The sequence below is a fragment of the Pinus tabuliformis genome, chromosome 2_2, assembly GCF_031772625.1.
Source record: "Pinus tabuliformis cultivar Carrire ecotype Pingquan chromosome 2_2, CPIR1, whole genome shotgun sequence".
NCBI lineage: Eukaryota > Viridiplantae > Streptophyta > Pinopsida > Pinales > Pinaceae > Pinus > Pinus tabuliformis.
Window position 1 is genome coordinate 1,008,876,314 of NC_142300.1, and position 22,765 is coordinate 1,008,899,078.

A 22,765-nucleotide genomic window follows, 5' to 3' on the forward strand; every position below is an offset into this window, starting at 1 on the left:
TCATCACCAAGCGAAATCCCTGATCCAAGTGTCATTTTTGGAAGATTCCAGAGCAATGACTCAGTGTGCCACTTGTCCCATCTCGCTCAGCGCAGGTGGCCTTTGTTCTACCTGCTTTGCAACGCAGGTACACCATGGAGGAGTTGAGTTTCAGCGCAGAAGCCTAGTGGAGCACCTGCTTTGATTTCAGGATTGCTTGTTTTTGAGTGTTTTCAGGTGGAGAACTGATCTAAGAGCTGTTGGTTTGCTGACCTTGTCCCTCTAGGGGTAGGAACATCATGTTTAGGGACTTTGGATCCCTTGGATTATTGACAATTCATGCCTGATGCTGCAAGGCACAAAATTGTCTATAACAATACATCATCGCTATAAGAACCACATGTGCATCATTATTCCTTTACCATTATACTCACATCTTAACAGTTAATTAAACTAAACAGAAATCATAGTGTATGTATCATAAAGTTTAAACAATAAAACATGATTTAGATTCCCCATAAAAGTATCTGTTTTAGCTAAGGAGCACTATTCACCACACATTTTAATCAAGTAAATAAGGAAAGTCTTGAAAAATAACAGCTGCATCCTCCCAGGTAGCTGACCCTGGGCTATATTGGTCCCATTGGACCTTGACTTGCTCGAACTCACGGTTCCTGAGTCGACGAACCCGGCGGTCCAGTATACAGAATGGTTCGACTTGAAGGGCTCCTTCCTCGGAAACCTGCAATTTTTCAAATTTCAAAACATGGGATGGGTCGGGTACATATTTTCTAAGCATAGAAACATGAAACACATTATGCATCCTTCTTAGATGGAAAGGCAGCTCGAGCTTGTAAGCAACTGGTCCAATCCTCTCTAGGATCTTGAATGGCCCAACAAATCTAGGCGATAGCTTTGTTCCTTTACCCATCCTAAAGGGACTTTTAAAAGGTTTGATTCTAATGAAAACTTGGCTTCCTTCCTCAAAGTTTCTATCAATTCTCTTTGCATCAACATAACTTTTTTGGCGATCCCTGGCTTCTTTTAGTCTCTGCTTAATTGTGGCCATTTGTTCTTCCATTTCTTGGAGCATTTCAGGTCCCAACATGACTCGGTCCTCTAATCGATCCCAACTTAACGGAGTATGACATGGTCTTCCATACAAGATTTCGAAGGGAGCTGCCTGTATTGAACTGTGGTAACTATTGTTGTAGGCAAACTCTACTAAGGGAAGGTATTTCTCCCATTGGTTTTGTTGATCCATGACATACATTCTTAGCATGTCCTCCAACACTTGGTTTACTCTTTCTGTTTGACCATCTATCTCTGGGTGATACGCTGTACTAAAATTCAGTTGTGATCCCATAGATTGTAATAGACTTTTCCAAAATCTGGAAGTAAAACGTGCGTCTCTATTAGATATTATCTTTCGTGGTACCCCATGAAGGCGAATTATTTCTTTCAGAAAAATTTGAGCGATAGCTGATGCTTCAAAGGTGGTCTTGATTGGAATGAAGTGAGCACTCTTAGTTAATTTATCAACCACAACCATAATACAGTCATGTCTCTGGGACGTCATAGGTAAGCCTCCAACAAAATCCATTGAAACAACTTCCCACTTAGTTTCTGGTATATCATGGGGTTGTAAAAGTCCTGCCGGATGACGATGTTCAGCTTTAACCTGTTGACATTCTAAACATCGAGCCACAAACATTGTTATATCCTTTTTCATTCCTGTCCAGAAAAATAGTTGTTTTAAGTCTGCATACATTTTCTGGACTCCTGGATGTGCAGCGTATGGAGCTTGATGGGCTTCCTTGATTATTAGATTCCGAAGATCATCATCTTCTGGGACATAAATCCTACCCTTATATCGTAGCAGTCCATCATTGTCTAAGGTGTACTCCTCCCACTTGGTTGCCACAGGTACCTCTTCTTGTAAGGCAAATTTTATTTGTTGGTAATGTGGGTCTCCTACTAGCTGATTTAGAATCCGGCTCCTCAAGTCTATCTTTAATGCCGACATTGAATGAAGTCTAGGTCTCCTGCTTAAAGCATCTGCCACTTTGTTTTCTTTTCCCTTAATATAGGATATCTTGAAATCATAATCACTAAATAGCTCACTCCAGCGTCGTTGTCGAGCATTAAGATCCTTTTGTGTGAAGATATACTCAAGACTTTTATGATCTGTTCTTAACTCAAATTGATGCCCCATTAGATAATGTCTCCACAATTTCAAGGCCATTACAACCGCTGCTAATTCCAGATCATGAGTTGCATAATTGATTTCATGGTTCTTAAGTTTTCGAGAAGCATAAGCGATAACCCCTTCATCTTGCATCAAGACTGCACCTAATCCTTCTTCTGATGCATCCGTGCATACCAGAAAGTCCTTGTCCATGTCAGGTACTTTTAATATTGGGGCTGTTGTTAGTCGATGCTTTAGCTCATTAAATGCTTTCTCACACTCACTTGTCCATTCAAACTTAACCCCTTTCCTTTGGAGGCGGGTGATGGGATTAGATATCTGCGAGAACCTTTCTACAAACCTTCTATAGTAGCCGGCCAATCCCATAAAGCTACGTACTTCCTTGACATTCCGGGGAGAGGGCCAAGTCATTATAGTTTCTACCTTACTGTAATCAACTGCAATGCCTTTGCCACTAATGGTATGGCCTAGATATTGAATTTCCTTTTCAAAGAAGGAACATTTAGAAAGTTTTCCATATAGCTTATGTTCCCTAAGGCATTGTAGTACCAACCTCAAGTGTTCGAGATGCTCTTTCTCATTACGAGAGTAAATGAGGATGTCATCCAAGAAAACTTGGACAAAGCGGTCCAGATATTTTCGAAAGACACTATTCATCAAGTTCATGAAGGCTGCTGGGGCATTAGTCAAACCAAATGGCATAACAATGAACTCATAGTGTCCATAGCGCGTTCTGAATGCCGTTTTAGGTATGTCTTCCTCCTTGATTCTTAGCTGATGATAACCTGACCGTAAGTCTATCTTGGAGAATATTGAAGCTCCTTTTAGTTGGTCAAAGAGGTCATCGATCCGAGGCATGGGATACCTATTTCGAATGGTGGCCTTGTTTAGATCTCGGTAATCAATACATAACCTAAGAGTTCCATCCTTCTTCTTTACAAAAATTACTGGTGCACCCCAAGGTGACACACTGGGTCTTATAAAACCTTGTTCAAGAAGTTCTTTGAGCTGTATACTCAATTCATTAAGCTCTGGAACAGTCATTCGATAAGGTGCTTTGGATATGGGTTCCACTTCTGGTTTCAAGGTTATGGAGAAATCAATTTCTCGAACTGGAGGCAAACCTGGTAACTCTGGAGGAAATACATCTGCAAATTCAGAAAGTAGTGGGTGCAATTTATCTGAGGACTTCTCATTGGTAGGAACCATTTCTACCGCATAAATCTTGCACCCTTTCCTCATACACTTATTAACTTTCTTGGCTGATATGAGGCGTAATGTAACACCACGTCTAATCCCTTTTATTACCTTAGTTTCTCCTTGGTCATTTTTTATGAGGACTGTCTTATTATAACAATCCAGTATAGCTTTATGGGGTTCAAGCCAATCCATTCCCACGATTAAGTCATATGTTCCGAGAGTTGTACTATATAGATTCATCTTGGTATCACACCCCCCAATGTTAACACTACAATCTCTTACCATTGACCCTACTGATTGCTGAGAGCCTGACGCCATTTCAACCATTCTAAAGTTACTTTGCTCATGAGCTGTCAATCCACATCTAAGTATTGTTGAAGGTGAAATAAAACTATCAGTAGCACCTGGATCAATTAACACAGATAGAGGAATGTTATTGATCATACCTGCAGATTCTACTACAGTAGCTTGGTGCTCAGCCTGGCGATGGTTTGTAGCTGCATGAATTCGATGTGGGTTTTGTGGTCTTCCTCCTTTTGCCTTGTATTCCTGTTGTTTAATCCCTGTTTGATAGCTTGGACAATATTTTCTATAATGTGGACCTTTACAATGCCAACATTCTACTTGTGCCTGCTTCCCACGTTGTACTTGTCCTTGGTCACCAAATCTTCTACTCCTCCCCTTAATCAAGTAGGGTTGACCCTTATGTCCCCTTGGAGGCGGTCGAGAAGTTGTGCTAGCGATTCGAGAAATAGTGTTTTGTCTTCCTTGGAATCTATATGGCTGCCCCCCTGGTTTATTCAGCCTCATTGCGGAATGCTCCTTTCCTGAACTTTCATCAACTACCATTTGTTTCTTCATATTGATTTTCCTCAAGACTTGTTTGGCTAAACTAGTGGTTGTTGCCATAGTGGTGGGTTTCCACATGGCGACTTCTGCTCGGACTAAGGGGTCGAGTCCATGTAAGAATCTTTCAGCTTGATGTCTATCATCAGCCATATAGTCCACGTGATGGACCAATGAATAAAATTCAGCTTCATAGTCCTCGATAGATCTACCATTCTGTCGTACTTGATGGAAAGCTCCTACTTGTTGGTGTTTGTACTCCTCTGATAGGTACCTAGTTCGGAAGGCTTCCTCAAACATTTCCCATGTAACTTGTACTGGGGTGACTTGCATCTTTGTTTCTTCATTTACCCACCATAATAAGGCATCTCCTTTTAGTAGACTCATTGATATCTGGGCTTTTTCCGTAGAAGTGTATGCCTTAAAACTAAGTGCTCTTTTGACAGCCATTACCCATGCTTCTGCTTTTGAACCCCCTTCTAGACCCGTAAACTCTGGTAATTTGGATTTTTGGACTTCTTTCATAATATCAAGTGTTGCTTGTCCATCTTTGACATTGAGTTGAGAATTTAGATCTTGTCTATGTTTTTGTTCCAATTCCTTTTGCACATTTCCTTGATCTTGTCCTTGGCTTGAGACCCAGTCCTTAAAGATATTGGTCATTTCTCCAAGGGAATGTAATATAGCTTGCTCAGCCGGGGTTCCTATCGCTGAAGTGGCGGGAGGTGGTGTTTCTACTCCAAGGTTGTTTCGGGTTCGTCTTCGACGTTTAGGAGCCATGATCTACCCTGTAATATTCAGTGGATTTACACATTACCCTTATGCCAAAAGTTACAATAAATTTAGAATATGTTTAACTTTAAAATATCCATTTAGTACTCAATTGAAGTATAATACTTAAACCATAATTGATCACACATTCCGAAGTATATAAAAACATGGAGTTTATGAGTTCATCAATAATCACAATGTTGTAGTATAGGCCTTAAAACTTTAGAGGATTGGATCCATGTAAAATAAAACAAAATTCGAATGAGTAAAGCATTATATGTCACGATAATACTAATTCTGCAGATTCATGACTTTAAGTATCGGTTTATGTAATCATTACTTAAAAATACACGTAAGAAAATTTATGAATCAAGCATAAAAATTATTCCACACCATAAAGAAAGACACTGCCACCCGACCCAGAACTGGATCGGATGACTGGGAAGGTTATTCCTTCCCAAAACAAAAATAATCATTTTATTAATTATATGGTCTGCCTGCAAGCGCACCTGCAAAGGCAACACCATTTTGAATCCCTTAATTACAATACATTTAGCCATAGAATTATTAGTGATGCATTATCAAATGGTCCAGCTCATGAATTCTCGTTGTAGATCTTTACATCAGCCAGAGACCAAGCAACTTAAATCAGCGCTAAAAATCTGCACATGTGAGGGCGTTAAATATCTGCCAATACGTCAACAAAATCATGTACGAAAACCACAGGTAAACCACAGGCATATACAGAGGATAAATAATTTTCCTAGATTGAGTGTCTGAATGGCAAATTGAATCTAAAATTTAGGAGCATTTTACAAAAGAATACCGACCTGTAGATGAAGAATCCCTGTCAACCAGAGAAGGAGCCAAACCTCAGAATGATAGCGTGGGGCTGTTTAAACTTCTACATATATATAGTTTAAACTTTACACCATGTACGTGTCCGAAGAAATGGTTATGGAATGAAAGGTATGACATTTTACATTTCCGGTCAGCTTTTAATACTTGGCTTTAACTATCAGTTGAGTCTAGTTGGTGACCAGCGATTGTTTGTAGGACGCAACTGCCCCCTATCAGATCTTATCACAGCATGGCACACTTATCCTGATTACAGATTTTTAATTTCCAATAGAGGAAAAAGCCGTGGTGAAAAATCTCATTGGACTTGCACTTCAGGGAACAACGTATCCACTCGACTCAGATCCATCTTTTCTACTTGTTATAAATAAACTTACAAAGTTTGTAACATCTCAATACTTAGCGTATATAAAATTAATAATAAAAGAAATTTACAATTGGAGAGAAATTCCATCCATCTCAATCATTTGCCACTGTTAATTAATGTTATTAATAATTAATAGAAAAAGTGTCATCCTCCCACTTATGAATTTTTTCACAACGAAATCATACGTTATATGCGCGTGAAACATGCAGTATGGCAATATGCTACCGATATGATATTGACCGCGCACATCCATTATGATTTCCAATATGGCAATATTATACCAATTCACATACTAAATCCATAGTACCCATATTTCCTTAAGTCATTGACCCATGAATGCATATTTTTATGACATATAGGCATGCGGACAATTTTGGACAATTCATGTGCACAATTTATACATGGTGAGATTTAGGCTGCTTGTTGTATGACTCATCGTGTTCTCGTACGTTTGGAAGGAAGATCGTGGACACATACAATACTGAAATTAAAAGACTTGCTGGGGAGATGTTGAGTTTAATTACTGAGACATCACAGCTACTCACAACAATTGTTTTTAGAGCGGCCATAAGAACAATTTTGTTTGCTTCATAGGCAGACCCGGGACACCAACATTTATTTAGGGGTTGCTATGTTTTCAATATTTCCATGCCCCGTAAATATGGCTGTCGACAGAGGCCAATTTTGTATTTAACGATTATGTTTATTTTTAATACTAAAAAATTAAAAGCAAAATACATTTTCTTACAGTATTGGATGAATTTTGGACAGGGCCGAGGGATTCTCGGATCGGTTTATCAGATAACAAAGAGGATATTGGTCGGTTTTTTTTTTTTTATTGACAGTGATTCTAGAGAAATCAAGCATAAATCCCACTATGTACGAGTATTATAACAATTTCCAATCCGCTAAATCCCAACATGCCTGTAAACATATTCATGGTGATGACATCTAGCTTGACAGATTACGTATATGCATAGATTGCCTGACAGAGGGACTTCAATATGCAGTAATCTAGTTGTGTGACGCTTTGCTGACAGAATGAATACAAACACAAAGCAATCTGTACGTTAAAAGAGAAGGAAAAGCTGAATTTAAATGCGAATAGAAGGAAGAAACAGAGGAAAATCAAGGGTAAGTACATACCATAATCCAAAGCTTGCCTCAAGATAATACTATGGGATTCCCTTATGTACCCATAATGAGTGTCTCGTCTTGAATATCGAAAAAGAAAAAAATAAAAAAAATAGTCCAGTTTCTCTTCTTAATACAGCTCTAATAGCCAACTCAGAAAAACTGCCAGGTATGGTCATAAACTTAACTGATAAAATCAAGCTGCAGAGTTGCTCTGACAATGGCCTTCCAAATGAGCATGGCCATATTTTTGAGATCGCTTGAACATCAATCAAGTGATAGCCGACAGATAGATATTGAATAAAGACAAGATACAGAACAAAATCTATCATCGATATTTTAATTTGTATTCTAAGTCATAACACTTATAAATAATAACCAAAGCCAATAAAAAGTTGAAATAAGAAAATTTACGGCATAGTGTAGGTTTGTAGAAAAATATGCGGCTTTCTGGAAGTAATCAACCTGTAACTTTAAAATAAGTCAAGTTAAAAATTCCAACACATAAATAAGTCAAGTTAAAAATTCCAACACATAATTTTTTTTTTCTCTAAGATGCCCATAGGCCCTAAGGGTTGAGCCAAAGCTCTGATACCATATGTAACAGAAAAATAAATGAAATTGCTTAATAGAAAAAGATGCTGACAAATAATCTTATCTCTATGTTACCTGTGATCACGATTTGCGAGATGACAACAAGGTTGTGGGGACGACTCTCCACCCAACCGTAGGCTCAATTGTGCAAGAAGTATGCTACAACTGGCCACCCCCGAGCCTCAATCAACGTACTACTGCCAGTGTTCCTAAGTCTTAGTATACCATTCTCCCAAGAGAATGAAAGATAGAATCTCGGAATGATAGAATGCCGGAATGCCTCTCATCTTCCTCACCATCTATTAAATAGAACAACATTGGAAGGGGAACCACATGCACACACTCCATGTGTCTACATGCAACTTTCCTTTGATTTTTAGCTTTCTTGTTTTATTTCTTTACTTTTCTTTTGATTTTTAGCTTTCTTGTTTTATTTCCTTCTTTTTGATAGTTTTCTTGTTTTATTTCTATTTATTCTGATTTAGAGTTTTAGTATAGTTATTATTATTATTATTTTTATTTATTTTCTTGTATATTTTTAAATATCATTTATTATTTATTATTAAGTGATTTATTATTTATATTATTATTATTTATTTGTATTATTTATTATTTATTATTATATTATTATATTATTATTTTTATTATTTATTATGTATTATTAAGGGAAGGGATATTACAGAATGGCCCAAGGAAATTACAAGGCCAAATTACAATATTGGATATATATTCTCCTAAGAAGCGAGAAGGAATTGGTTAGGTCATAAAGGACTTTGACTAGAGGAGATAGATGTAATTCACATGAGAAGCCAAAAGGAATTGACTAAGTCATAAATAACTTTGACCAGAAAAGTGAGTAATTCAAGGGAAAATTTTCTCCTTAAAAACTAGAAAAAACTTGTAAAATCATAGGCGACTTTGACAAAAGGAGATAGATATATTTACCTGAAAACTATAATAGACTTTGGCCGAAAATAAATAGCCCTAGATACTCACATGTATGTGAAGAGTTAAATTACCCACTTCTTCTAAATAAATTTTTTTCAGTAAAACAAGCATAACATAACATACACAAACTTTTCCCATAGAAAACGAAATATATTGCAACCAAAAAGCATAATTGAAAATTAAGATACTTGCAAAATACTCCCGAGGAATTTGTCGGATTACCACCCCTATTAAATCTCATTGGCTTTAACCCAAAATACAAAAACAGACATGTGAATGAATTTAATAAAACCCGTATAACAAATATATATCTAAAGACAAACCTATGTAACATCAACCTTACCTTCTCGTTGTGTAGCATGAAGTTTATCTTGTTCTTTCTCAACCTACTTTAAAAGTTAACAAGTTAACCATGGTTAAATATGTAGTTAGATTTCGTTGCCTTCGAGCCATTTATATTAAATAATGTGGAGGAAGACCCGGAAGATACTTCACCCTCATGCGTTCAAATATCTAATACATATACATTATAATTTATATATTGTTTTTAACCATTTATATTCATTTATATATATATTTAATCATTTGTGTTAAATTATTGAAGATATTGGTTTAGAACTATAAATACACTTGGACGTATTTGATATTCATATGATGAAAGTTGACTTTTCTGATAATATTATGGGCAGTGAATTAATTATAATAAATGAAATATTAAAATAGTATGATTAAAAAAATATCGTACGTATTTGATAACCATATGATCAAAGTTGACTTTACCAGTATTATTATGGGTTGTAAATTAAATATAATAAATCAATTATTAAAATAATATAATAAAAAAATTAAATATAATAAATGAATTATTAAAATAATAGAATAAAAAATATTTTTATTTTTAAATGGTGTAGTTTAATTTATACATAAAATGGTTTTTAATATTAGAATTCTGAGATACAATTTCCAAGTTTGTGTTATTTAAAATATATTTTTGAATGCATATATAGATTCAACACTCTGCAAATCTTTAGGGCACTCTAAATATACAAATTAAACAATTTAAACTCAACCTTTTAAAATTTCTTGAATTTTGAGTAAATTAAAAAGTTTAAACTCATGCTTTTAACAATCTCTCTAGGATTTTGGGTAAAATGAACCAAAACAAATATTGTGAAAAAATTTGTTTCATTTATAAATTAGACTACGCCCAAATTATTAAATATTAAATAACATTTAAAAGTTATGCCACTCAGAAGTTGACCTTCCTGTTTTCACACCTATAGTTTGGAAGGATGTCTTGTCAGCCGCTATCATTCATGGAAAATGGGCTAGCCACGTGTTTTTGATATAAAAGACTCTAGAAGAGTCTATTTTGTAACTCTAGTTAAGAGTTGATGTAGTCAAACTTAACCACTAGTAGGCTATCGGGTTGTGTTATAACCAGACCACTAGGACGAAGAGACATTCCATTCTTTTGAGAGAATTTTGTTCCATAACTGAGCAAAGAATACCTAAGAGAGATATGAGGTAGAGCACACAGAGAGGATTTGTGCACTATAGCAACCCATGGGTCATAGGCATTACTACTTTGTATCCGCAACCATATTTCCAGACAGAGAAAGAGAGCGAAACGAGCACACCTTCCAGCTGGGTTTTCTCCCGAAAGGGCTTCTGAGAGAGCATATCTTGTGTATTATGTGTGTGTGAGAGATTATTTCATCGTTCTCTACTTTTCTGTTTGATTTACTTTTACATGCATACACTAATTACAATTAATTTTACATATCTAGAAATTAAATAAAACTATAATAGTGTAGAATCTCAAATTTTAAATATAATATTATCAGATCTGTTGTGAGGAGCTGCCCAGTGGAATATCCATAGTAATTTACGGATCACCAATGGGCCAAACCAATCCAACCGATTGTCATATTCTTACCTTCAACTTCGCTTACTTATGCACCAAGATTCCCTCGGGTCTTACATTACCTACTAGATTCCACACAACTCTCCCTGAGCTCCATTCACTTTCCTCTTTCCCAACCAATTCCGAAGACTCTCAAAACATAAAATACAATACCAAGAAGACCATGAAAACCAATAACAATATGAAACCACAACAAAGCGGCATGGCCATACAAAAAACATAAACAAAGCCACAATCAGGCACAACAAATCACAAAAGACCAAAAAAGCAAGACTAAAAACAACACCATGACTCAATCCCCATGGTTTGCAGTGTTGCGAAGTGAAAACCCAACCTGATATTTATTTAAGATTCCATGGCAATCTCTTTTTCCATGCAATCCCATGCATCATACTGATGTAAACACATCATTGTCAATGCATAAGTAAATGTAACAACATACTATCTACCTTACCTTGTTATTCCAAGCATGTTGGCTTGTAGCTGAACACATGTGTCATTTCTCAAGGGACTCTAATTCCCTTGATAGATATAGCTATAACTAAACACAAGTTGTTATCCCCGTCAAATACATGTCCATGAATAAAACACATATCCACATAATTTCATACAAATTAGGGTTAAGAAGACTTCCTATATGCAAAGCACTCATTCGTTTGGAATTAGCATTTCCAAACATAGCCAAAGGAATTCTTTTCCAATTCCTTTCTTTTATATTTTTTAACTTGTTGCAATTGAGTCAGATTACTATGTACTGTCACATCACCCAACTATTAATTATGTTAACATATCAATTGCTACCTTGTCAAGCTACACATGTCAATATTACGTTCCAAAAATCAAGACATCATGTATATTAATTTGAAATCAACATTTACCCAAACTAAAAATCATGTCGTAATCAACTAATGGTCATAAGTCATAATGCTACACTGGCTATCACCTACTTACACTCAAGTACATATCAATTATTTCAACACATATGTGTTAGTACGACCATCTTAAAACAAGATCATTTCTTCATGCAATCTTATAGACACATACTCATATCATGTAATTAATCAAACATTCAAACAACTATAAACATATTATGTTAGATAAAACAACTAGATGACATAATAGACACCAAACACTCAAACAACTATAAACATATCATGTTATATAAATCAACTAGAAAACATAATAGACACCAAACATTCAAACACCAAATAGACGATATAATCAACCAATCAAGCACCAAATATACGATATAAGTAAACTCATACCTTAATGTATCTCATGGAAGGTTATCTTGTCTGCACAACCAAGCTAGATTAGCACAATATAACTTCACAACATATCAGGTTTCCCAATTCCTTTCTTTTATATTTTTTAATTTGTTGCAATTGAGTCTTATTATGTACTGTCACATCGCCCAACTATTAATTATGTAAACATAACAATTGTTACCTTGTCAAGCTACACATGTCAATCTTATGTTCCAAAGATCAAGACATCATGTATATTAATTTGAAATCAACATTGACCAAGACTAAAAATCATGTCGTAATCAACTAATGGTCATAAGTCATAATGCTACACTGACTATCACCTACTTACACTCATGTACATATCAATTATATCAACACATATGTGTTAGTACTTCCATCTTAAAACAAGATCATTTCTTCATGCAATCTTATAGACACATACTCATATCGTGCAATTGATCAAACATTCAAACAACTATAAACATATTATGTTAGATAAAACAACTAGATGACATAATAGACACCAAACACTCAAACAACTATAAACATATCATGTTATATAAATCAACTAGACAACAAATAGACACCAAACATTCAAACACCAAATAGATGATATAATCAACCAATCAAGCACCAAATATACAATATAAGTAAACTCATACCTTATTGTATCTCAGGGGAGGTTATCTTGTTTGCACAACCAAGCTAGATTAGCACGATATAACTTCAGAACATATCAGGTCAAACAAAAATAAGATCATGATATCCACAATAGTCACTAACTAACATGTTCACATCATAAACTCATAAACAAGTATCTTTCATACATAATAATCACATCTGCACAATGAGTGAAGAATAGCATGACATAATATCACAACATATTAACTCATAATTGAATGTCATAAGTCTAACCATTCACATAGACCAATCCAACTTACTATGATGCATATAACATCAAGATCTTAATGTAGTAATCCTAATCATCAAGTTACTAGAATATAATGACAAGTTATATATAATGCTCATGAACAACATATAAACTAATAATCAAGCTAACTATCATATAACAACAACAAGTTATATATCATATTCATCCACAACATATAACTTAATCATCAAGATAACTATGATATAACAACAAAAAATTAACCAATAACATACTCATCAACAACTTATAACATAATCATCAAGTTATCTAACCTAAAACAATAATAGTAGTGCATACCACCACATGTTACTATCATTCATGACTATTCAACACATGTTCATATGACTACACTAATAAACTAACATTTATAATGTATGTAACCATAACATCAATAAACATGGGCATAAACCTAATGTATATAACCATACTGCATATAAAAATCGATTAACTAACATACCTACATGCCCAACATCCAAACTTGTATGACGACATGCTCTTGCCTCAAGGTCTAATGATGTAGCTTCACTTTAATGATCTACGTCTCCCCTTCTATCTTAGCCAACACATCAACATCATAACAATCAGTATCATCATGATGACCTACTTGCATATAATGACTTCACAATGCATGTTTGACTACCACACACGCATAACCATAACCATGACAATACATGCATAACAACATATAGACACTGACATGCATAATAAATGCATATACAACCATACAGTCATTATGACACATGCCACAACAAAACCATCAACCTTCACATGAAGACATCACTACAACCATGATCAACACCATGCAAATGCAATAAGAACATGGATTACAAGCATAAGGAGCACATATGCAACTGGCATGAATGTATGACCAACACACCGCCCATCTAGTCCAAGGGGTGAACCATGCTCTGATACCACTCTGTAACATCCTCCTCCCACATCTACCTACGAAACTGACCAGTTGGGTTAAACATGCAACGAGAGGCCACTATGATATGATTAGACCTCCTACGTCACGTTATGGAAGTGGAACCAACGAAAACACAACATATAGACATTCAACATAAGCATTAGGGCCCTTAAGAACCAATCCAACCTTGATGCCATTCAGCTTCTGAGTCCCACTCAGATTTTGCACCACTTGACCTCTGTAAGCGCTCATGCTATGGGCATGCCAACATCTAGGGATCTATGGACTCTCTCATAAGCTTGCAAGATAGCGTCTAGGGACTTTGTTTCATAGTGTTGTGCAAACGTCCCTGGGATTTGAGCCACTTTTTTAGGCCCAAAGCCCAGGTCACTGCCCAGAATTGAATAACATCTTTAGAATAGTAAAGTAAAAAGGAAATGACATTACAAATGCAATCACTTGAATAAGGCCTTGACTGCACCCCTACTAGCCATGCCAGGCATTTCATCAAACATATCATGAATATGTAACCAACATGTGTAAATGATAGATCTCAGCATAGGGTCTCATACTTATCTAAGATTCGCTATGAGACATTGTTTCCTTATCACTTTAGTTGTACTTTCATCCATTAGGCCATAGGTACATTGTTCATTCATATACAAGTAAAAACATGATGGGAGGCATACATAGCCATTGTCATATTATATATTCACAACCAGCATAATAACAACATAAATACCAAGGAAAGAAGAACTATATAATCCACATATAAACTAGTATAATACTCATGAGATAACAAGGAGAAATAACCCCTTATAAATGATGCAAAATCAAACCCGGTATGGGACTACCACATTCCACTTGATCGTAGACATTGCTGAGCCAAATCTCTCTTCAGCCAGCCACCCCAGTGCCATATTCCAAGCATGAATGTGGGATCTCATAAAAAACATCAATCAAAACTACCTAGGGCTTCTAGAGGCCAAACCACCTCAACCCATCAAACAGTGGTTCCACCTCACGATTAGACATCACAAAGCCATTACTAGATTGGTCTCTACCCAAGCCTTCTAGGGCTCTAGATAATTTGTTCCAACCGACTTCCAGGACTAGTAACTCAACCCACGGTTACTGCCCACATCCAAAGAAATTGTCCAACCAAGGCTCTAGGACTAGTAACTCAACCCACAGCTGTTGCTGGGTTCAGAATGTTTGTCCAACCAAGGCTCCAGGACTAGTAACTCAACCCAGTAGGGGCTATAAAGTGTTTTTCCAACCAAGGCTCCAGGACTAATAACTCAACCCAAGTTGTTACAGAGCTCCAGAGCGTTTTTCCAACCAAGGCTCCAGGAGTAGTAACTCAATCCAATCCATTACAGGGCTTGCAGAGTGTTTGTCCAACCAAGGATCTAGGAACTAATAACTCAACCCAAGCTAAAGGAAACATGAGAACCAACAAAAAAAAACAAGGAAATAAACCCACAATCTCCATGGTTATCGAGAAAATGGAAAGGCTAGGAAAATCCAGTGTCAATCCAGGAAATCCTCCATGTGAGTAACAAATCATAACCAAGAAACCACATGCATTTTCAATGCATGCCAAAGCTAGTGAGGAAAACATAAATGCAACTCAATACCTACAAGAAAATCTCCTTGTAGCTGCTGATCTTGATGTCCTCTTGTGCTTTCCTGCTCTTCCTTTGCCTTCTTGCTCCAAAACATCAAGTATGCCACACTCTCCAAGAGTGCTCCAAGAAAACTCTAAGTGTCCAAGAGTATGAGAGAGAGAGCTCCAAAAATGATCTCACCAAGCTTACGCTAACCAAGTTTTCCTACTGATCCTCATAAACCATTTTATTAATGAGGTCTCTATTTTCTTGATTTTCCATTATTTTCCTTCAATTTCTTCCTCACATGCAACCTGTCACCTTTCTCCTAATTTCCTTTTTTTCATAAATAGATGTGCCAAAAATGCCATTTTCCATTGCCTTTGCCAATTTCCTTAGCCATAATAACCGAAATGAACACCGATTATGATGTTTTTCCCACCATTCAACTTGGAATACATGTCCCATCATTGTGGCCTTATATATTTTTACATGGATTTTTAACTTGCATTGTTACAACATTCATCTTTGAAGTAAGAAGGACTTGGCTTCCAGAGGGATTTGTCTAGGTCATAAAGGACTTTGAAAAGAAATGTGAATGGCCCAAGGAAATTACAAGGCCAAATTACAATATTGGGTATATATTCTCTTAAGAAGCCAGAAGGGCATGGCTTTTAGAAGGAATTGGTTAGGTCATAAAGGAATTTGACTAGAGGAGATAGATGTAATTCACGTGAGAAGCCAGAAGGAACAAAAGCGTGAGTGGTCCAAGGGCAAATTTTCTCCTGAGAAACAAGAAAGAACTTATTGGTTCTTAAAAGACTTTGACAAAAAGAGATAAATATATTTACTTAAAAAACCATAATAAACTTTAGCCAAAAGTAAATAGCCCTATATACTCACATGTATGTGAAGAGTTAAATTGGCCACTTCTTCTAAACAAAATTTTGTGCAAAATAATCATAACATAACATACCCATAAACTTTTCTCATAGAAAAAGAAATCTATTGCAACCAAAAAGCATAGTTGAAAATTAAAATACATGCAAAATACTTCCGAGGAATCTGTTGGATTACCTCACCCCTATTAAATCTCAGTTACTTTAACCAAAAATACAAAAACAACACATTTGAATGAGTTTAATAAACCCTATGTAACATCAACTTTTCCTTCTCGTTGTGTAGCATGAAGTTTATCTTGTTCTCTCTCAACCTACTTTAAAAGTTACAAGTTAACCATGGTTAAATATGTAGTTAGGTTTCGTTGCCTTCGAGCCATTCATATGAAATAATGTTGAGGAAGATTCGGAAGATACTTCACCCTCATGCGTTCAAATATCTAATACATATACAGTATAATTTATATATTATTTTTAACCATTTATATTCATTTATATATATATATATATATATATATATATATATATATTTAATCATTTGTGTTAAATTAAGTGCCCTAAATTTTATTGAAGATACTGGTTTAGAACTATAAATACACTTGGACTTATTTGATAACCAAATGATCAAAGTTGACTTTACCAGTATTATTATAGGCAGTAAATTAAATAGGTTAAATGTAATATTAAAGTAATATAATAAAAAAATTTATTTTAATTTTTAAATGGTGTAGTTTAATTTATAAACAAAATAGTTTTTTCACTGGAAACTTAAGATATAATTTGTGAGTTTTTGTTATTTAAAAAATATTTTTGAATGCATAAATAGATTCAATACCTTGAAAAAAATTTAGGGCAATTTAATCCTACAAATTAAACAATTCAAACTCAAGGTTTTTATTTTTTATTTTTATTTTTAAGTAAATTAAAAAATTTAAGCTCGTGTTTTGAAAAATCTCTCTAAGATTTTGAGTTCAATTAACCAAAAAAAATATTGTGAAAATGTTTATTTCACCCTTTTCGTTTTCTTTTCTCGTTTTATTCCCTCATCTATTGGATTGTTTGGATTTCCCCTTTCTAGTGATTTGTTGTTTTTTGTTTGGTACTCATTACCTTTATTTATTTATTAATTTATTAATACTTTATTTATATAAATTTATTTACATTTCCTTGGCTTTAAATTGAAAATAAGAAGATAATAAGCTTCCTTATTATTTATTTATTTTTTTAGTTTAAGTTCTAATATTTTTACCTTTTACTTAATTTCCATTAACCTAAATTTATAAATAAATAAATCTGATATTATAAGCATTTATATTTAGAAAACAAATCATTTATTAATAAACTTTTAATTTTAAACTTTATTTATTCCCTACTATATTTCCTTCATTTAAATGAAAATAAATAATTTTAATAAATGAATTTACTAATTAATTTATTAATTAATAAACATTTATATATAATTTTATCTCAGCTTCTCCATTTATAAGATGAATTTATATTTTTTATTTAGTTTTAAAAGAAAATAATACATATATTGTTACATATAAATAGTCTTAGTAATCAAATTAACGTTATTTAATTAATAAACAAAAAATATTCTCCTATAATATTTTTAGTTTTAAATTATAAAAAAAAAGAGAGAGGATATTAAATTACTTATTAGTTTTAGTAATTCTTAGTTCATAAAAAATATTAATTACTTATAAGTAGATATATTTAATTACATATAGATTTAAATGAAAATAAATAGATTTAACAAATTAATTAATTAATTGTAGAAATTCTCATTGTAGATCACCTGGTAATGCAATATACTAAAGAAAAATACTAGATCTACTTCTATAATTAAACTTTGCGGAAGCTTAATCAATTTGAGCTAGATCAATCAGAACACATATAACAGAGAAGAAGAAATCATATACATGAAACATAGAAGACTACTATCGGGAAAGCCTCAGCTAAAAACCCGATCTCTGTATTATTATACAAGTGGAAATATGTCTAGATTACACAAAGCTTTAGCTCACCAGCTATCCAGCTCTCAATACAATCAAGCAGTGAAAGGCTTCTCACAAACTTTCTCCTCTGCCCTCCAAACCTCCTATTTCCTTGTGCAATTTCTCTTGGGGTCTAATGCTGCCACCTGTGTGAATTTACCTCTCACACTGATCACTAAACTCAAAAATAACTGCGCAATCCTAAAGGAGATAATTCCTTATGCATGGATGACTTTCCTATATAGGAAAAATACTCCAACTGATAGTACACTGTCCCATCATCTAATCTCAATTGGGTCTCTAACTGAACTGACATGCAGGAGTTATTTATGAGAGAATATTTAGTTATCTGAAGTGCAATAGTTACATGCAAGCATGCATTAACTAACTGAACTCACAATTAGTTCAAAAAACTATTTCAACTAATCTAACTTGACTTAACTCAGTTAACTGAGTTAACTAATTACAACTCAAAGTACAAATCATCTTGATCTCCTTTAATCAAGGGATAACTTCCTCAACCAATGGAGAAACTGTTGCATGTCTTTACATAGACTTCATGTTTGATTTTCTACAACTAATTAACTCAAGATGAATTAATTAATTATTTTACAAACAGCTGCTAAGATCAAATTCGAATTTTTACTTCTCAATTTTAGTTGAGGGACTAACTAAAATTGGAATCTATCCCAAAATACTATTTATAGCAATGTTATTTTTAGCATTTTTTCATTCCTTGTTGCTATGTCCAACACTGGTACTTGAAATGCTATTTATAGCAATGATATTTTTATCATTTCTTGTTGCCATTTTCAACACTCCCTCTCAACAAGAAAGGCACTCAACTCGAACTCGATCTTGAACCTTTGGAATGTTTTGTATACAACACTTCTCCCTAGTGTTGTTGCTCCAGCAACTATGGAAACAAAAAAATCTCCCAACTGACCTCCCTGTTGGGCTAGAAACATCCTCTGATGCTGAAGCTTCCTTTACCACTGACAAGTGCTGCCTCTGTGACCTCTAAGCTACTGCAACACTCCATGCATCTTGCATTGTTGCACACATCTCTGTGCCATCCTGAATTGGTGCAACACTCCTGTGCCTCTCACATTGTTGCAGCCTGTTAGCTCTACGCTATCTTGGGATTCTTGCACTGTAGTTTTCTCTGTTGCTCCATCTGCATCTATATCTACCCACTCAGCCAATCCTGCTACTCCTCATCGGGGCTCCCGTAGCAAGGTCTAATCAAAGAGGTTGGGTACCTCAATGATCCTGCCCTTATTCCAGCCTTCTTGGGACTATCACTCCACATCGCCCTACCTCCGACCTAGAGGTATGGATGCATGTGATCTCTTTACCCACTTGGCTCAAAATTTCCCCCTACCAAAGAGGCATGAGTGGATCCCTCCACTCGGTCTCCTCTCATATTCTTTAGTTGTGGTTGCTCCATAACCTCCTAAAACTACTTCACCAATTGCCGCTCCTCCACAATTGTCTGAGACTTCTTCTAGCGCAGCATGTTGAGAGGTAATGTACTCTCCCTCTCAATCACCAAGTCTCCAATAGTTGACTTGCTCCTCAAGGCTTTGCATGCTTCTTGAACCTCAAGAACATACATGTTATTGACTCGTGAACCTATTTGCTTCACCTGTCTCGTGGTGATGTGTCTAAGGAAAACCTTTCCCTTACTGAAGACTACACCATAGCCTTTGTCTTCCAACATTGCAATCGATACCAAGTTTTTCCTTAGTCCTAGCACATACTTCACATCTTTCAAGGTAATGTGAGCTCCATGCTCCCTCCGAAAAATACTGTGCCTACTCCTGAGACACTATACTTTTCATCATTACCCATCACTATGAGTATCTGGAGATCTTTCTCCTCCAAGGTACTGAAAAAACTCTTATCACCGGTCATGTGGAATGAAGCTCCACTGTTAAGAAACGAACCACATCCCACTATGGATGAAACCATGCATGTGAAGAGGGTGAAATCCAACTCGAACTATGAGGCCAATGCCTCACCTTTAGATGCTCCATTGGATCCCATCTTGGATTTATTCAGTGGAAAATTTGTAGCAAAATGGCCACCTCATGAAAATGAAAGCATCGCACTTTCGATTTGTTAAACTTCTTCCCACCATAGGAAGAACTTGATTTGGGATGAGAATCCTTCTCCTTCCTTTTATTTTCCTTACTCGCTAAGGTGCAATTTTATTCATCATCTTGCTTTGATGAAGATCCATCTCTGGTGCTTCTTCTTATCTCCTCTTGCATCAGATCCAACCAAAGTCGTTCCCAATCTGGCAGTTTCTCTCTTCCATTTACCGAGTCTTGGTAGCTATGCCAGCTCTTAGGAAGACTGAGGAGAGCGAGACTCACCGTGTCATCATCGGTTGTCATGATCCCTAAACTTCCAAGATTATCCCTATAGGAGATGAGCTTGTTCAGATATGTAGAGATTGTGTCACCCTTTTCACACTTGATTTTCCGAAGCTTATCTTTCAGCACCAACTTCCTTTGATCGTTGCTGTTCTGATATAGATCTTTCAATGTTTTACACATTGAAAATGGTGTCTCCTTCCCATGGAGTTTCAAGACAATGTGGTCTTGAACTCCCTCTAGGAGAATTCTCCTCACTCTAGCCATACATTTTTTCCATTCCGAAAATTCTGTAGCATTAGCCGCTGCTGGCTTAGGGACTTGATTAGTTTTTCTCTAATACTTCTTCGTTGTGATCCTTCCAGGCTATATATAATTCGAGCTGCCATCAAGGGCATACTCGAGTCTTAAACTGTTGAACGCCATTGGTGAAATTGAGATGTGATAACAACCCAATTTCTATAATCAGGAACTTCAAAATTCAAACTTCTCCCTTCTTTGTATACTTTTCTTCGCTTTGATCACCTTTGCTCTGATACCATGTAGAAATTCCTACTGTAGATCACTTGATAATGCAATATACTAAAAAAAAATACTAGATCTACTTCTACAATCAAACTTTGCAGAAGCTTAATCAATTTGAGCTAGATCAATCAAAACACATATAACAAAGAAGAAGAAATCATATACATGAAACACAAAAGAATACTCTGGGGAAAGCCTCATCTAAAAACCCTGATCTCTGTATTATCATATAAGTGGAAATATGTTCGGATTACACAAATATTTAGCTCACCAGCTATCCAGCTCTCAGTACAATCCCTCTGCTGCTCATAGAAAGTGAAAGGCTTCTCACATACCTTCTCCTCTGCCCTCCAAGCCTCCTATTTCCTTGCACAGTTTCTCTTGGGGTCTAATGCTGCCACTTATGTGAATTTACCTCTCGCACTGCTCACTAAACTCAGAAGTAACTGCGCAATCCTAAAGGAGATAATTCCTTCTACATGGATGAGTTTCCCATATAGGAAAAATCCTCCAACTGATAGCACACTGTCCCATCATCTGATCTCAACTGGGTCTCTGACTGAACTGACATGCATGAGTTATTTATGAGAGAATATTCAGTTATATGAAGTGCAATAGTGACATGCATGCATGCATTAACTAACTGAACTCACAATTAGTTAAACAAACTATTTGAACTATTCTAACTAGACTTAACTCAGTTAAATGAGCTAACTAATTACAACTTAAAGTACAACTCATCCTGATCTCCTTTAATTAAGGGATAACTTCTTCAAGCAATGGAGAAAATGTTGCATGTCTTCACATAGACTTCATGTTTGATTTTCTACAACTAATTAACTTAAGATGAATTAATTAATTATTTTACAAACAGCTGCTAAGATCAAATTCGAATTTTTACTTCTCAATTTTAGTTGAGGGACTAACTAAAATTGGAATCTATCCCAAAATACTATTTATAGCAATGTTATTTTTAGCATTTTTTCATTCCTTGTTGCTATGTCCAACACTGGTACTTGAAATGCTATTTATAGCAATGCTTCTTTTAGCATTTCTTGTTGCCATTTTCAACATTAATTAATTAATTAAATTTTCCCTAATTCTTGGTCCATTCAAATATAGTTGTTGCTTAGTCAATTGTTGTCATTGTTCTTGTGGTTTCTTTTGGTCAAAAGTAGTTGTTTTTGTCTATTTAATTTGTTGCCTTGATATGGTTCTTCATCTTGTCCTCATGATGAGCCACACATCCACAAATGAATTTTGATGTGATTTTGGCTTAAAACATGTATAAAAACTTGATATGAATCACAAAAGACTTAATTCAATAATTTAAAAAATATATAAAATAATTTAAAATACATTTAATATATGGAATTTTTTTTTTATTAAATTAGAATTTATTGAGTTTGTATTAATGGATTCTTTTATA

General features: G+C 35.1%; 1 protein-coding gene across 1 annotated transcript in view; it reads right to left on the reverse strand.

The window, feature by feature from the left end:
• The window catches only part of LOC149196791 (uncharacterized), a 114,765-nt gene extending 109,751 nt beyond the window's left edge, over positions 1 to 5,014 (reverse strand). The window contains exons 1-2 of the mRNA XM_089408429.1: positions 3,175 to 5,014; positions 2,231 to 2,973 (exon numbers count right to left, since the gene is read on the reverse strand). Of these exons, the coding sequence (XP_089264555.1) occupies positions 2,231 to 2,973; positions 3,175 to 5,014 (2,583 nt within the window). The remainder of the gene's footprint in view (positions 1 to 2,230; positions 2,974 to 3,174) is intronic.
• Positions 5,015 to 22,765: the final 17,751 nt, after the last annotated feature.